The sequence below is a fragment of the Anser brachyrhynchus genome (assembly GCF_964034855.1).
Source record: "Anser brachyrhynchus genome assembly, chromosome: 7".
Lineage (NCBI taxonomy): Eukaryota > Metazoa > Chordata > Aves > Anseriformes > Anatidae > Anser > Anser brachyrhynchus.
In genome coordinates, this window is record NC_137701.1 from 34139527 (window position 1) to 34157368 (window position 17842).

Below are 17842 nucleotides of genomic sequence, written 5' to 3' on the forward strand. Positions count from 1 at the left end.
AGTGGATGCTCATATTATTTTCCTTCATCCATCCTTCTTAATGCTCTTCTCCTACCTTTTTTCCCCTTTTCTTCTTCCCAACTATGAAAATAGATTCTTTAAAATTATTCTTTCTAATATGACTCAAATATATTCAGATTGCATCATATTCTGGGTACCAGTAAAATCTGGTTGATCGGGAAATGAGGCTGATACATTTCAGAAGTTTGTGAGTCAATTTAATATTCAGTTAAGTGGGGTTTTTATGCCAGCAGAGTTGGCATAAACAGGGGCACTGCCAGTTTGTTCCACACATTCCTTCTGCACACTTGGCCCAGATTCCTGAAAGCTGTAAGACTCTAACTTTGGTTAGAGTTAATCACCTCTGAAGTTGCAATGCACTGTGATTCTCTGAAACCGAAAACTGGGGTCCGGGAAGAGAAAAAAATTCTTTTCACTTCATGAACTACACCAGTATGCTACAAACAGCAGCTCATTCATTATTTTCTGCTACCACCTTTGTTTATACTGTAAGGTACCCAAAATTGCTTAGGCATGGAAATAAAAGAGCTTGTATTTAAAAAGAAGAAAAAGAGCTGGGGAAGGAGCTGGATAAGATGGAGGCAAAATGATAACAGTACTATCATGGCTGGGTGTCTGTGCTTTCAGACAAGTAGGCTTGTTAAAGCCAAGGAGAGACCAAGTGAGAAAAAAGTGTGAGAACGAGAGGAGAAGGCATGAGAAAAAAGAACAGGTTGAAGGGGTGCTTTTCAGGAATGTTGAGACTGCGTGATGCCAGGTTCAGCATTTTTATGAGATAGAAATAAGAAGTGGGTTCACATGAAATAATGGGAGAAAACTAATTTGGTTTTGTTTAGCATCAAGATCCACCGATCAGATTAGGACTGATCACAAAAATAATGTTTAAAACTCTCAAGTCAGGAGTACCAGAGCTACCATCAAGTATATTGCACCAGAGCCCAGAAGGTAGCTGCCTTCCATAACAGAGTCTCATTCATATTTTCAGGAATACTACTTCAGATGTTGAAGTCATTTACTGCATGTTGTGCTACACATATTAGCTAACTGTATATGAAAGAGCAGCTTTAAAACATAAATTCTGTGTTTTCTTGCTAGCCTTAAATGTCAACTCCTCTTTAATGGCAGAGTGCTAGCTCTAGACTGTCTCTAATTGTCCATTTTGGAAGTCTAATTCTATGACAGACAAACATCACAATGTAACATCCCGTTCTAAAAATATTTAGATCTTTACTCTTCTGGATATCAAGCTGTTTTTTTTAAGGTCTGCCTGGTTTCAGTAACTAACCAACACATTGAGGAGAAAACAAGCAGCAAGTAAAAATCATGAAGAAAATGAGAAGTAATATAAAAATCATGTCAACTCACAATTGGGCTCTCTTTGCCCCTGCTGTCTTTACTGGAAGGTCCACTGAGCTGCTCAATTAAACTGTAATGTGCTAATTGTTCAGGTCCATCCTCTCCAAAATGGCCATAGAGACTGTGCTGGTATAAATCCAAGATTGACATCGGGTTCCCCAGATTTGACTTTCTCTGCTTCTGTTTTTCCTGCTCAGCTGTAAGAGTTATTAAAAATAATGTTATTATGGCTTATTTACTTGATGAAATACAGTCTAAATATACTGTAATGTAATTTTACAATTTCAAAATGTATTTCAAGTATTTTAAGGTATCTGGAATTCAGTAGTAATAAAAAACATTAGAATACTAGCTGCTAATTCCCCAATCAATACACATACACAGGACTGTTCATATTTAACATTCAAGGTGAAAGAGATGGTATGAGAAAGCCAAAATTAATTTCCTTTCTTTTCTAAATGTGGACAAGATGGTTAATTTGGGAGGATTGTTCCATTTATTTATTTGCTGTAAGTTTTCGTTCTCCTCTCTTAATAGCTTTACAGGGCAGATATGCTAAGCTGCTTTAGCATGTCTTTCAGTTTGAAGTTTGACTATTTCTGATAATTCTTTCATTGTAATTGCATTTTAGCTAATGAAAACACCAGTATAAAAATATATTAGCAAGGTTAAAAAACAGGCTCTGTTCATTTGTTATAGATCCTACTGTAATACAAGAATATGAGGAGTAGAACCTCAGTTTCCAAAGTCCAAAGCTCAAAACTCATACTGAAGATCAAAAACAAAGAAATTTTCTGCAGCTTCAATAAAAAGCACAGGGGATAGAGGCCTGAATGATCATTAGCCTCTTTCCTCACACTTCTTGTTACACAAACTTCAACTCTATCTTATAACCTATAGCATTAGAAGAGCCTCTCCCTCCAGAGCCTAAAGAAGAATCTCATCAGAATAAAACCTCTATAAAACTGGAATCAAAACATTCTCATGGTTGAAACAGAAGAAACTGGAATATTTGGACGATTCCCTGCTATTCTACTGACTTTCTCTGTAACACTGGGCAAAGTACTGGGAGTCTCATCCAAAGCCCACCAAATCAATGAAGGTCTTATCACTGACTTTTAATAGTCTTTGCATTAGGCAGTCAGTCTCTCAATCTTTCAATTTCCTGCTCGTATATGGAAAATGAAAATCACTCTAACATTATAATACTGCTACAATGAAAGTTCATTGATGTTTTGAGGACTCGTCTAATAAACATAATTATCTATGCATATTAAAATATACTCAGTGACTTGGTTTGCTGCAGCCCCTGCCCCAGTCTCATGCGGATGTTTTGAGGCTGTATCACGTGTGTGCATAAAGAAGTCAAGATCTTTGAACACAGAATGGAATAAAGTATTGTTAATAATCTGATGTGGGAATTGCATTTATAGAGCACAGAGCAGAAATCCTGTTCAGAAAGAATGACCATGGCAGAAATAATTTTGCAATAAGGCTTTGTAATTTTCTTTTCTATTTGTCTCAGTCACAACTATGAATTTTAGTTCTCTTACTAGCCAAAAATTTGGGCATATACACAAAATTAATGGTTTGCTGTGTAAAACGGTGATTTTAAGTCATCCTTACGTATCGCTAAACTTGGAATCTGCTGTCATTTAATGCAACTGCTTACACATGATAAAATCCTTTCTTTTTCAAACTGTGATCAATACTGAAAGAATTCCTTATATACCCCTTTGGAAAAAAAAAAAAAAAAGCAAGAGAATGTGATTTGTAAAAAGCAATTCAGTAACAAGAAGTGTTTACTGGCTGAGTTAAATTACTTCCAATGTTTCATACAGATTAAATATAGAACGTTACAGGAATAATGTAAATAAATGGTCCTAGCTTCCTACTTTGCTCTTTCTGTGGTGGAATCACACAAAATGGATTATTTCTGAAAATGCCAAATGTTTAAGTCCAACTCCCAGCAGACACTAAAGAGCACAGTATGCCTGCCTACAGTATCTAACGGTCCACGGCATTTTTAATGCATTCGTCACTGCAGTATCTACTGTAGGTGCTAATCTCTGCTAGGTCAGGCTCACTGCTGTGCTGAGAGCCGGCACAAATCCTCTGTATCGCTGAAGTGCTGCTTAAGCTCTCAGGGCTTCAGTGGTGGCTGAGACCTTGCACTGGCCTTTGCACTCGCCAGAATTCATCACCAGCAGGGAAGCCATCAGCTGCATAGGATATCAGCCACCGTCTCCTCCCGCTCCCAGGGGACACCCATCTGCACTGAAAGGTGGCTGGCAGCATGGCAAGCTGGTGGTCATGACAAGACAGCAATTTCCCGGGTTATTAAACACACAGAAAATTATTATCTCAAGAACTTTGCTTAAGGTGCTTTCATCTACTGGAATTCAGTAAATTCCAAATTGCTATCAGTTGCTGCAAAAAGGTTTCATACTTGAAAATGGCAATATATACATGGGGGACATTGAGGGAAACCTCACTATGGTATCACAACCAACATCATTTTGATGTAGAGGTTGGAAAACTATGGCCTTGATCATTGGGTTATTACAACCACCTAATAAAATTTAAAAAAATAAGGGGGAAGGTATCTTTATAGTCACCTTTTAAATTCTGTAATAATGTAACAGAAGACTTTTTACCTACACTGAAGCAATTTATGCATAAAAACCTACAAGTTAAGCCCTTGCCAGCAAAAACAGTGGAAGAGGGGAAAAAAAGATACACAAATAGAATAAAAAGCAAAAAGCAATAAAAAGTTAATGGAAAATTAGACTGAAGTAAGATCTGGGGTTAGAAAGTGAAAATTAGAGACTCCAATGAAGGACATTATCTGTTGCTGAGTCAGTGTGGAGATGAGAGATACACATTTCTTATGTACAAATTTTCAATTACCTTGTTTGTTGCTCTTTGTTAACTCTACTAATGTCTCCTCTGCGGTTCGAAAATAATTTGTTTCATGCTCTGGCTCCGGCTCAGTGTCACTGCTGCTGGCAGAATAAGTGCATACTCTCAGAGCTGTGTCCTGTACAAATAAGGGTATTGCAATCACTCAGACGATGCATACATACTAAAATAATGCAGAAGATGGAATGAGGAGTGGAACAGTTTATATTCTTCATGCAATGGAAATGGATAATTCAATTGGTAAAATGTCTGCTTTACCAGTTTAACTAGCCACTTATCCTTCAGGTAAGTAATCAGCTACCACCTACTGTCCTAATTTCAACTGCCTATCCGTGGCTCACTGCGTTTTTCAAAGAGCAATATTAATTTCCCCATCTTCCCAGCCATGGTGCAGCTTTTAACTGATGCAGAAGGCCATTCACTTGAGAGGAAGTACATAGCTGTGAAGTGGGGACCAGACCTGAGGATACCTGCATGCAGCCAGATATGCCCAACACTACTCTACTGCTAAAACTGGGAGGGTGCAAGTCAGCTGCAGTCCCAGAACCATTTAGATGCAGTCACGCTGCTACACACACACTAAGCTCCTGACTCTGAAGCAGACTAATTACCCATGCATCATGTTAACACGTTTTTGGGTCTGGTCTGTCGTAACTGAGGCAGGATGAATATGACAGTAATGTGGCTGTGACTTGGAAGCCAGCACGTTGCACCACGGAGGGTTCACTGCCAGTTTACCAATAATAGACAAGACAAGCCATTGTTTTCACTCTATTTCTGTCCTAGATATCCAGAGCATGGGCTATATAAAAATGGGAAATACTCCAGTCAGTAAATAAATGGATGAAGCAGACATGCAAAAACGTTAAGCAACAAAAGGTTTTTAGCCGCTTACAATGCAAGTCTTATTAGCTAAAAGTCTGACAGCTTCCTTGCCTTAATGCCCATTTTCTTGAGAGGGCTGTTCTCTTTACTTGCTAACCTGCTGACCCTGTGCTTCTCACAGGACTTGGCAGCCTGGTGTTCCTGAATATGAATAACAACCATCAGCAGTAGGTTTTACACAGGTATGTGTATTTGCCCGTTCTTTCTGCAGTTTTCTTGAAAACGTCGAAGGACAGACAGATCACTGCAGGGATTAACCAGAACCCCACAGAAACACGTAAGAAGACTATTTTCTCTTTCACAATACTTTCTCAGCACAGCTGCTCAAACACTCATACTACACAGCCAAACAGAAAAGGAAACCTAGACCTGGGAAATAAAACTGAAACACAACAGATCTGAATCTCCAAACGAAAGCAAACAAGCAAGATCAAGTTCCTAGAAGAGAAAAGCAGGGTAAAAAGGTCTCGATTTCCTTGCCTATAAAATGGCTGTGCATTTTAATTAATCATGGTTTGCAAACCATGAGGACAAAGTACCTTTTGGTGCTGTATTATTATTAATAATAAATAATGAGGTTGCTAATGAAGGTCAAGAAAATAAATGTAGCTATTAGATTGTTAGTTATTCTCTCCACTGTATTAATAACATTCACCATTTCTGACTCTTTATACCACAATACCTATCTCATTTAAGAGATGACACTACTTAATTTATACCTTTGTTTTAGTAGTTTTCTTGGTGGTCCAGCCTGGAAGAACTTTTCTATTTTCCACAGTTTCTTCAGTAAGCTGTAATGAGGCAGAGGTCACAGAACTTGGTTCTTGTTCACTTTGCTTTGCAAGGTTAATTATTCCTGAATTAAGAGAGACATTATTTAAACTGTAGGTCTCATCAGCATCTTGAGTGTTTCAATTATAATTTGGTAAAAAATGGGAACTAATCATGATACTTTTATTGTGTCAAATAGTATCTTACTATTCAAATGAACTACTTACCTTTTTACTGAAATAATTCTAACAATGATAGTGGCAGAATTTGATCCAAAGCCTTTTCCAGTTAACGAGAGAAGAGGAAGGCATGGACTTAAACCCCTCTTTTAGTTTTACAATATATGTTCTTTCAAATAAGAAAAAACATTCAATAACTACTTCCAGGCATTGTAGGATCTGCTTTGCTATTTTATGTTCTCAGAGAGGGAACAGCGTGTTAACATAAATATAATTAGAAGTACCTTTCTAGCAGAAATTCTCAATCAGCTAGCCTTTTTATTTGCTATATTTGCACTATGCAAAATCAGAACATCAAAGAAGATCTATGGTGCACATGGAATCAAGTGATAATTGTAATTTGGAAGAAAAAATGAGGGAGAGGAGAAGATTCAATTGAAAATATTCTAGTAAAGAATGAGTTGACCTCACTGTCTGGTGTATACTACTTTTTTTTAACATCTCTTCATGACAATTTAATTAAGATACAAACCTTGCAAGGTTGGTGCAGTGAATATTAGCATTAAGATCAGAACAATCTTACTGCTACTGACTTCTTATGAAGCAATTCAGTGCTTGCAGTTTCTATTCAATTTGTTATAATGACAGTGTTTAATCATGGAGTCTACTCTATAGCACAATGCTGAACTGAGGTCACACATGTGGCTATTCAAGCATGTAGCATATAATCTATAACTAAGATTTCTCTTCTGAATCCTTCTTAGCTGTACCATTAATTAACAGTACATTTATTTAAAAAATACTAAGTATTAAAATATCTTTTATTTAGCTTTGATTTGAAATGAGCAGGGGAGACTGCAATGAAGCATACAATGTGTGTTTGCAGTCTATTATACCATTACAATACTGCACTGGGAATATTGCTAAAACAACCAGTTCTAAGACGTTTAATTAGAATTCTTATGTTATGCATCTTATGAACATATTAAAGAGCCTTCTTTCCTCCTAGGCTCAATATGCATCAACTCATTAGCAGAACACATATTTGATGGTCTTAAACTAAGCTTAAACTTTATACTTAACCTTACATGTTAATTCTATGGAATCTTTCTTGCAGCAATACAGATTTATGGAAGTTAAGCACTCACAAGTTGTTATATGGGAAAAAAATACTTATGTTGACAGCGTTAACAACCATAACACCAGTGACATTGCATTTGATCAAGATTTAAAAAAAAACACTCTTCCCCATTAAACTAATTACATTTGCCAAGTTTTGTTCCATGCCTATCATACATGAAAAATTGTTTTATGAAGCTAAATGCTATAAGTAATGATTTCTAACATTATTGGCATCTATATTAGTTGCTCAAAAACCTTCAAAAATGTACACAAATTGTCAGTGTGCATTTATAAGGAATTGCATAAAGTTCAATAGAACTATTTACTAATATGAAGTTATTTGTTGATGTTTTGCTGAATTGTTATTCCGTTTATTCTTTTGTCAACTTTTGTTTTATACTTTATAGTAAACATCTACTTGGCTGATAAGTTAAAGTGAAGTACTTTATGTTCATATACATAAATATTTGTATAATGTAGTAAAATAACAGGAGTCCTCTTTGAGGTCAATGCCATATATTCAGTGGGATAGAATTTATGCACTGAGGCCAAATGAATATTTAGCCTGACTCTGGTTTCAAAAGCAAGTCTTTATGAATGTGTCTTTTCTATGTCACAGCACAGCTATGCATTGTACTTCGCTACAAAGTCTGATCCTGAATACTGCTGAACATCTGCATTCTTATTCAATTCAAATTCCAAAGCTGGCATATGTTTTTTCTTCAAGTACTGTTTCTTGAGAAAAGGATGTAAGTACTTAACGCATTTTTCTTCCTCAGTTACAGATAAGCATTATGTGTAGCAAAATTTCCATATGGCTCAGGTCACAAACTTGTTAACCTTATGCATTCACAGAAAGAATATTTTCTGCTCTGCATTTAACATTTCTGTTATCAATCGTCATTATTGTAGGATTTCTGCTAATCAAAACAGACATCAGGACAGAAATAATGTGATTTTCAGTGTAATTGACATTTTACCTGAGGAAGCTGGTTTTGGAAGGCGACTTTGAAAAGGTCGTATACCTTTGGCAGTCATGGCCGGATCAGATGTTGAGTGACTAATTATACTTTCCACAGACTCCTGACTCTTAGCTGTTGAAGGCACTTCTCGCTCAAGAGTTTTGGCTCTTACTGAAGGAGCTGAAAGAAGAACTTGCTCAGACGGTGCAAGGGCTTCTGTTTCCAAGGTCGATTCTTGCTTAGAAATGTGTCGCCCTGCAGATCGGTTCCCTGAGTCGGGGAGGGGGAAGGTTCCGATCCCACTGTCCAGTGTCCTCATCTGGCAGCAAGACTCTAAGACACAGGAAAATTGTGTGACAGGGTGGAGCTAAAGGAGTCGCTTGTTCTTAAAGACAGTGAAAGGGTCTACGGGAAGAAAGGGCATCTTCAAGGGAGGGTTTCAATGGGAAAAAAAACATTTTGCATTTTGTGAGTACACTGTTACCTGTCATTTGCATGCTTTTGACACAATACATCTATTTAAGTGTGTGCAATGAAATACCATTTTCAGGTGCAATGAATCTAACATATGCCAAGACACTGAAACTGGCCTGCTGCAGACTTATGATGTGATAATGAATAGGAAGGGCATTGCCCTAGAAAGTGATTACAGCTGGAATTTTAAATGACTTAGTTTGAAGACCCACAAAGTCTGGAGACCACCAACGTGAGGGATTAAGTAGGGTAACATACCCCTTGCTAAACTGAACTATGCTGCACAAAAGCTTGTCTTATCCTTATTTCTGTTTACTTCATTGTTTCTCTTATAAGAAGAAATGTGTTCACCAAAATGTGTCATTTATTCTTACCAAAAATTAATTTATATATTTCCTAGAGATACTGGTCTCTCAGAGCTTCCTCATAAACTTGGATAGCAACAGTTATGCCTTTGTTCACCTTGTCACACTCTGGATCTGCACATACCCACTTTGGGTAAGTGTACATCTTACAACACAGTGCCAGGCAGGGATACCTTGAGGACTTGGTTTGGAAGCAGGATGGTCACACACAGCTCTTCAGCTAATTCACCCTACTGGAAACATATGCTGCTAAACAAGGAATAGCAGAAGATGCAAGTGCAGATACATGCCCATTGCTTTTCCAACACCTAGTATGTAACATCACCATCCTGCCCTGACATTTTCTGCTCATTCCCAGCGACTTTTGTTTGTAAATTGAACAAACAATATTGAAGAGACCATGATGGCAAAGTCCTTTTGAGTTGTATAAACATCAAGAAGGGAACTTCAGCACTAATGGTTGGAAAATGAGCATAATGTAGGTTAAACATCTGGAAACATCCCTTGACAGCAAGATCTTCAGTCTGTGGCAGACACTCCCAAAGGAAGTAGAAGAATTTCCTTTGCTTGAACAATTTAAGGCTACACTGGATAAAAGACATACTGCAGTGAACAACTGTACTTTAGCAGGAGATGCAAAATATGACCCAATACATCTTTTCCATCTCTGCTTCCTGTGTTCCTGAGTATTGATTTTTTTTTTAATGATATCCCCATTTGTTATGTAAGTCTGTTGTAGTTAGCAGTCCTATGTCAAATCATTTTTGTGATTTTTTTCCTCTGTAGTGTTTCTAATACTCTGAGAAATTTGGAAATATTTCTCTTCTACAGTTTTTCCTATTTCTTTTTTGAAAATGAACATTACCATGGTCATTTTCCATTAATATCTTAATCTCAATGGGCCTTATATGATAGCACGTAAGGAATTACTTAAAAATAAATGCTTATTTATGTTTCTTGGTTCTTGTCAAAAGAGGAGCAATTTATACTTTCATGTTACTCATTATCTTATCCTAGTAATTCTTAGTCTCTCGAACGCAGTTTTCCTGATAACATTTTAAAGAAGTGTCTTCTCCACTCATATTAAAAATGAAGGATTTAGAATCATAGAAAGATTGGAAGTCATATCGAGCAGTTTTACCTTACAGGGCCTAGTTGAGCTGCATCAACAAAACCAACAACTATGCCCTGTTTTAAAAGGGTAACAAGTGACTCTGATTTCTCTCACAGAATTCCTACACCACAATTAGTTCTTCCCACTGGTAAAATGAGATAAGGTGTGGAAGCCATGGCCAGCTGGCAACCACATTTTCCATCACATTTTTGAGCTAATGTGCCATAATGATTTTAGACGTTTCTGAAGGTTGTCCAGGAAATGTGACAAAGAAGAGAATTATATTTGGATCTGCTAAGTCACGGGGAGGTTTCCAACTACTGAACCCTTGTACAGTATTAGTCCTTACCCTAAGATATTTTTTTGTTTCTTTTTGAATAGTCAAACACCTAGCTGGAAGTGGGTGAACTGTTCCTCTTAGGATATAACAGAGTACAGAAAAGTAAGTTAAAATGTTAGGTGTTTGTCCTTGCCGTTTACACTGTAGATAAATAAACTTAGAAAATGCATTAGCTCATGGACTGGCAGTGCTGTAACTAATGATTATCAGTGACAAAGTCAGCAAGTAAAGAAATATAAGATAAGAAAGGACCTCCAGTAGTTTCTTCTTGACCAGAAGGAAGACATTCATGCAACACTGGTTTATTGGAGATGCAGAGCTCTTCAGCAGACCTGGAGTAAACTAGAAGCACCACAGAAAAGCACATCCTGAAGGTAAAAATCAGAAGAGATATCCCTTTGCAGTCTGTATGGCTAATGCCAGACCCGATTCCACAACTCAGTTTCACAGGACTTTAAAAGATTTTGTAGCATTGTTTCCTTCCCAAGCATTCTCTAACAAACTAATAAGGCAGTCCAGTCCTTCCTGCTTACTGCAAGAAAACTGAGTAGACTCAAAATCTGAACAGCAAAGCTATGTCCTTTGCTCAGGGCAAACTGGAAGATGAACTCTGTTTTATCTTCTAAGGTCATGTTTCTTAAATTTGCATAATCTATGTACAAAAGATCTTGTCCTGCCCACGGTTACCTTTTGTATGTCTACGAATGGACCATGAAAACACACAGAGCATAAAATCAAGAGAAATGAATCATACTTCCAAGAAAATATGGTCTGCCATTTTAAAAATAATTGAGAGCGTGATAGAGGAACACACCAAAAGCATAACATTTAATTAAAAGGAAAAATAGTTTAAATCAATTCTGCCTTCACTTTATCCACAAGAAAGGAAATACACCATGTGGAAAACAGATTTTTAAAACATCTCACTAATTTTTAATTCTCAACAACTACAAAGTGCTCTGGCTTTCAAACTGCTCAAAGCTCAGCAGCTCCCACTGTGATACTTAAAGACAAATTTTTGAAAACTCCTGACTGGCCTATGCTGAGTAATCCTGAAAAACCTAGTCCTAAATCTACAGAGTACACCACAAAATTCTGTACTAATGTCAACTGTTCACTAACAGAAGTAACTAATCACCCCTTCTTCTCGTTTTATATTCAACAAACAAAGAAGTATCTGTGAGAACAATTTGCATTACTGAATGAATGAACATGCAACATTATCTTGTGTTGTTTTTAAACTTTTATGAAGCAACTGCAAATTCAAAAAGAATATGTTACACATCTCAGTGACAGCTTTCAAACCAATCAGTTCATGGCCCATCTGATTTCATCAGTCGTGCTGACACTTCAAATGGCTGTTATCAGAGAGAGCTGCACAAGAGTACATAATGAAAATTTGTAAAAGTAAAATCTCTGATGCTGCAACAGTACTACTTGATAGATAAAAAGTGTTTCTGCAGAACATTAAAGTCTGAAAAAAAAGTGGTATTTGAGCTTAATTGATTTTGCTTGTGAATCTTTCCTGGCAAACAAGGCAAATTCCTTGCCTGATTTTGTTTTGTTTTGCCTCTTTCCCTGTCAAGGAAGAAAGAAGCTCACACAATAGCATTAGCTTTTGTAGTAGGCACAGATAGACTTACCATCTGTCATTTACTGAACAGTCAGACTAGAATCAGAAGACTGAAATATTGAAATAGCCCTTCCCTTCCATCACAGGGATTTGATTCTAGGCAGAAAACAAAGTGCCTGGAAGTTCTACAGTAGAGGAACATATAACTGAAAATGGAAATTAGGAAAGCGTTTAGAGATATTTCTAGGAGATCAAGAAATTCCTTACTGCGTGGGAATCTTTTGACGACAGGCTGTTGTAAGCGGGATGTGGACAATCTGAGGAAGACCTTCAATGTTGAGAAGCTTTTTCTCACTAAGCGTTTAGAGAAAACATCAGCCAAGAAATTAACACTGAGCAGGAAGTTTTCTGAAAGTTTGCTGAACACCCTACTCCTGAATAAATTTGAGGTTTAATATTTTCATAGGCAAGACAATCATTCAATCATTCAGTCCATGTTCTGCGTCAGCTGGACACCATGGGAGTTTGTGCAGTTGGACAGGCTTTGGCACACTGTAACATCACTGGTGTTCCACCAGAATTTTCTGGTATCAATAGACCACCAAAACATCTTCCATATGGAGACTGCACCCAAATTAAATGGAATAAAAAATATCATTGAAAACTGTGCACTAGTCCGAGGGTATGGGCAAGAGGAGAATAGGAACGGGACATACACTTAGGCTGGTAGGTATCAGTAATTCTGAAAATGACATTTTTTTCAACAGGGAAAAATTACAATAGCAACTCCCTCTGTAGGTTTCTTATGTCTTCCTCCAAAATGCAAAAATTAGAAGTTTGAAATAAACATAGCCTGCTGACAGGAACTGACAACCTAGAATGTATTAGTCACATTCTCCTGAGCATATATCATTTAAAAATACATCTTAAATACCAGCAACAGATCATTAAACCTAATTATTTTCAAACTTTGTTATTGTTTCTAAAGACACTATCTCTAGCTCAGGACCTATCCTCATTACAAATCATTGTGCTGGCTTGGAGAAAATACCCAGGGAAGCCAACTGCTGGCCTCTTTTTTGTGTTCCTCCTGAAGCCTCTGTATTGGTCACTCTAAGGTCAGTGAACAAGAGGAGCTCTCAGTCTCTTACAAAGCACCCTTCTGTGTTCCTCTTTTTACACAACACATGTGAAAGGAAAATCAATTTTGGGGGAAAAAAATGAGAAAACATAGAACAGCTACTATGAAGGGAATTGCTTCCAGCACAACACAAGAGACGTGGGTCTAGCCTCCCTCAGGCTAAGCTCTATACTGATACTTAAAAATAGGATATAATTCAAAATACACAATGGACCAAAACCTCTCTCTCATTAGGTACATATAAGTCTTTCTAGTGTTGAACTTCTGTAAACTTTTATCGAGTCCCAGCACACATCCAAGAGATTTCATGAAGTTCATACAAAAGAAGACACAAAAAATGGTAACACAGCTTTTAAACACAGCTTCTTATACACACCTCTTCACACTTTTACTAAGGGGGATGTAATGCCACATATAATTGTATACAAACTCTTAACTGAATGACTGGAGCGTATTTCAAAATATTTACTCTGATAAAGATTCACATCCTAATAAAGTCCTATCTTAAAAGGGGTTTCAGAAATTATTAGTCTATTCACAAATCACGTCAGTCTTCCCTTCCATAGGGACCATTATAATTTCCAGAAGTTCATGTATTTACCCACTGTTATTTTGAGCACTTAGTTAAAAGAATATGAGTTTTCTTATTTTGCTTAAATCACGTGTAAAAATCTTTACAGAAACCACAAGATCCAAAGTTTTATCCATAAAACTAAAGTAATAAGGCCTCGATCAGCAATTGTATTAAGCAGGTATATTGTCTTATGGATACACATAATCTTATTCAAAATGACCGGGCAATTGACCCACTTTGAATTAAACGTAATAATAGGAGACATTTTTGGATGCGGGTATGTAGGGAAAGATTTACAGGTCCCATGAGTAGGTCCTGCTGTGCTGTAAGTCAAGTTTTGCCTCTTCACCAACTCGTGCTATGACTGACACAGCCACCTCTCAGCGCTGCTTGAGGGGTCAGGATTTCCAGAAGCAGTTCAGTAACTTCAGCCATCCCCTGTCACTTGGAGCCAGGAGGATACTAATAAAACATATTGACGGATTCCAAGATGCAATTACTGCAAACAGACATAATCTCTACTTCAAACAGTTTCTATTTGAAGGTAGCAAAGCTACAGAAGCGTGTATGTCACTTAACTGTGATGGCCGATCTATCTTAACATCAAAAACGCATCGAACAGCAACAAACAGGACAATTGTATTTTGGGTCAAAAAAAAAAAAAGATTAAAAAAAAAAAAAAGATCACAGGTCATTCTGCTTAAACCAGCCTTCCTGTATAATGCTCGTGGCATAGGGACACATTTTCTACTGAAGAAGCATCCCACCTCAGGAGAAGTGTGGAGTTCTCCTCTGTGCTCACCACTACAGCTGGTTTGATATCTTCCTCACATAAATTTTCAAGTTCTGGCCTCCCAAACTGCATATGATTGACACAAATTTCAGCTGAAACTTTTGAATAACAACCAGAATTTTCCACAGAAAGCAGACATTTTCAAGAAAAAAAATATCAGTCATAAATAGCTCTGTATCAAGAACAGTTTCACTGGGAAATTTCCAGCAAGCTGTTTTCAGAAGTACAGACTCACTTAAGCCTTGAAAGAAGGTTTTGAGAGGTATCTAACACCAAGTGGGCTTTCTACAAGGAGTACCTACACCACTAAAAATGAAAGGGCATTAATCCCATCAGTACACAAATTCTAACGAACTATCTTTCTCTGCATTAGAAAGATCAAGACTTCTATTAAGCTGACATGGGGAACCAGAGAGTATGTAATTTTTTTTCCTGACACACAAAGGGAGTATCATTTTTCTAGTATTATGAAACACACCAAATTATTAATTAATACTTTTTATTTTTTTCATAATAAAACCTCAAACGTAAATAGGTCTCTGCAAAATTGCTTTATCAGTTAATAAACATCTTTAAGCTACATGTGGCATTGGCAGGAAGAACTTAAACTACAGATGGCAAAACAGATCTCTTTATTTGCACATCCTTCTCTTCATCTGCAATGCTAAAGCAACCACAAAAAAAATGAATGTATTTCTGCCAAATCAATGTCAATTTTAAGCAAATTATTCCTTCTGGGTTTACGCCATCATTTGATCCAACAAAGATGAATGCATTAGTGTTTTCTATCTGGATCTGAATGTAACCATTATGCAAACCTACAAAAAACTGAAGGCTATCCTAAGTAAAACTATATAAACTACAAGTTTTCACAGCCCTGACACTCCCCTGAGCACTGCACTGGTGAAACGTAATTATTTCTAATGTATACTAAGAAAGGGTAAATGGGAGGAGGACTATGCAGCAGATTTTGAAATAATGAATCTGTAAGTAGACTTGAACTAAATTCATGGCTGTTTGAATCTGGGATTAGAGCTTATGCCTATTTATAATAGCAATAATAATAATAATAATAATAAACACTAAATACAGACTTTACCAACTTTACCAATTTAGTATTTCTGCTACTGCTTCTTCCTAAAGTTCTTTGCAAAAATCACTAACCTCAATATGTCATTTGTCCAGCAGTTTGACAGTTGTCTTCACAGTTTTCCATGCCCATAATTGCATCTTTGAAATGTATTTCCTAAGTTGAAACATGCAATTGCTGCCTCATTTCAATTCAAGTCCCGCTTTAAAATACAATTCAAAATAAGTCAAAAGATTAGTTTTAATTATTAGTGAGTACCGATAATCCTGTTCACCAGTTTAACAGTTACATATGGATTTTTTTTGCAATAAGCACTTCCAATCTCCCTCCAGGCATTTAGATCCCTTCCTTGCATACTTGGAAAAACTGGTGGTAAGCTATTTTGAGCAGGGTTGTTACACAGAACAAAACTTTAAATAAGTTGTAACAAGAACTCAGATAATGCTTGAAATTTTGTGTTCCACTTCTCTCAGTGTCTGCTAAATACATAGGTGTACCTGCAGCTTTCACATGGTCCTACAACAGACGACTGCTGGAATAATCTCTCCATATTATGTTGGAGTACCTTCTTTTTAAAAATCTATTCACTGTTCTCAGGAGCCAGGATATTAGAAAGAGATATGGTTTTAGTCCTTTAGAAACGACTTTGAAATCTTTAGAATTGAAATACTGAGACCTCCAATTCATGCGAACAGCAACTTTAAGCTCTGTGTAAAAGGTAATTAACTGCAGTCCAATGCAGCCTGGCTGCCAATGAGGCCAGCCTACAAATAATTTGGGGAGCCATCCCTATTCTTAATGGCTGTATGTCCCTTTAGTTTTACCTCTGCAGCTGCCAATCAGCCTTACAGATCTGCAACTATCTTTAAGAAATCCTGATAGATGAGTAATAGTTGAGAAAAAAAGGAAGTCCTCACACCTGATGCAAGGGGTAAATCCCAGATAAGCAACAGATCTGCAGAAATGCAGAAATTTGGCTTTTCCATGAACTTTCATGAAGAAAGAGTGTCTTTATGTTTCCCTTAGTACCCTGAAATGCAAAGGTCAGAAGCCAATAACTGCATACTGTCTTAAGGAACATCTCAACATGGAAATACTAATTCAAGGCATGGATGGATGCTTCCCTTCATTTCCTGCTGTCTAATAGAAGAGACCCAGAAGAGACCCATCCCCACACTCTGAAATTGTACATAATAAATTAGCAAAACCTAAGAGGCAACCTGAAAGGGCTGCCTCAGCGATGCCTTTTCCATGTAACCACAGGCCTATCTCTTTCTCTCTTTATGCTTCAGTTCTTCATATTAAAACACCGAGCTAATTGCACCTCCCCATTACATAGTGATGGTGTAAGGATAAAGAACCTCAGAGCTTCGCAGGCAGTGTATAGCCACCCTGCAGTCACTTCAATCTGTAATGCTTGTGTGGAAATACCCAAACTCAGTTTAATGCAGCTATTTTGGAGGCTGTTCAGGAACTGTGCTGCAAAAGACTTCCAAGAAGCATTATGATCATTATTTTTGCTCTTACTATTAGAGGTAGCTGGGTTGTCTTTAGTTGGGAACATCTCCATTAGACCACATTTACAGAAGAGCCGAGGGCACACGTAGCATCCCATACACGGGCTGCACAGTGCCCAAGGGAACATTTGCTGCTGGTATTATTTGGCTGGTCCCTCGAGGGCTTGAGTTCACTGACTGGTGCATTTGAAGCCCTTAAGGACAAAGGCATGGAATCACTGATTTACTTGCACTTAAACACCTCTTATAAACTGGAGTTTGGTTTCACTCATGTTGAGAGACTTTCTTTGATGTTCTGTTCCCAACGCACAGGACTAGTGATAGTGTGCAAACATAAATGCTCTCCCTAGTAACAGCGACCAATTAATAAGTGCACAGAAAGCTCTGGGTTTTGCAGATACACAGGAGAACATGCTATATTTATTTTAGTAACATCACTGCTTTTTGTTTATTAATAGAAAACAAGAGTGTAATTAAAGCCACATAAATATTAAATGAGGCTTTAAATAATTTATTTTTAGTTCTGCCCTGCAGATGGCTTTACTTAAGGGTACTAGTAATAAACAGTTAAATATATACATGCACACCTGAAACAGCCTGATTTTATTTCTTAATTAATGAAGTGAAAACTCATTAACAAAGT

General features: G+C 37.2%; 1 protein-coding gene across 38 annotated transcripts in view; it reads right to left on the reverse strand.

Moving 5' to 3' along the window:
* The window catches only part of NCKAP5 (NCK associated protein 5), a 440024-nt gene that overhangs the window by 24212 nt on the left and 397970 nt on the right, over positions 1–17842 (reverse strand). For 36 of the 38 annotated variants that reach the window (XM_080599361.1, XM_080599367.1, XM_080599364.1 and 33 more), the window contains 4 exons: positions 8237–8551; positions 5904–6040; positions 4288–4417; positions 1387–1574 (listed from right to left, as the gene is read on the reverse strand). In XM_080599361.1, coding sequence (XP_080455487.1) covers positions 1387–1574; positions 4288–4417; positions 5904–6040; positions 8237–8551 — 770 coding nt within the window. Of the gene's footprint in view, positions 1–1386; positions 1575–4287; positions 4418–5903; positions 6041–8236; positions 8552–17842 lie in introns of those variants that run through there. The other 2 variants (XM_080599387.1, XM_080599386.1) reach the window with 1 other exon arrangement.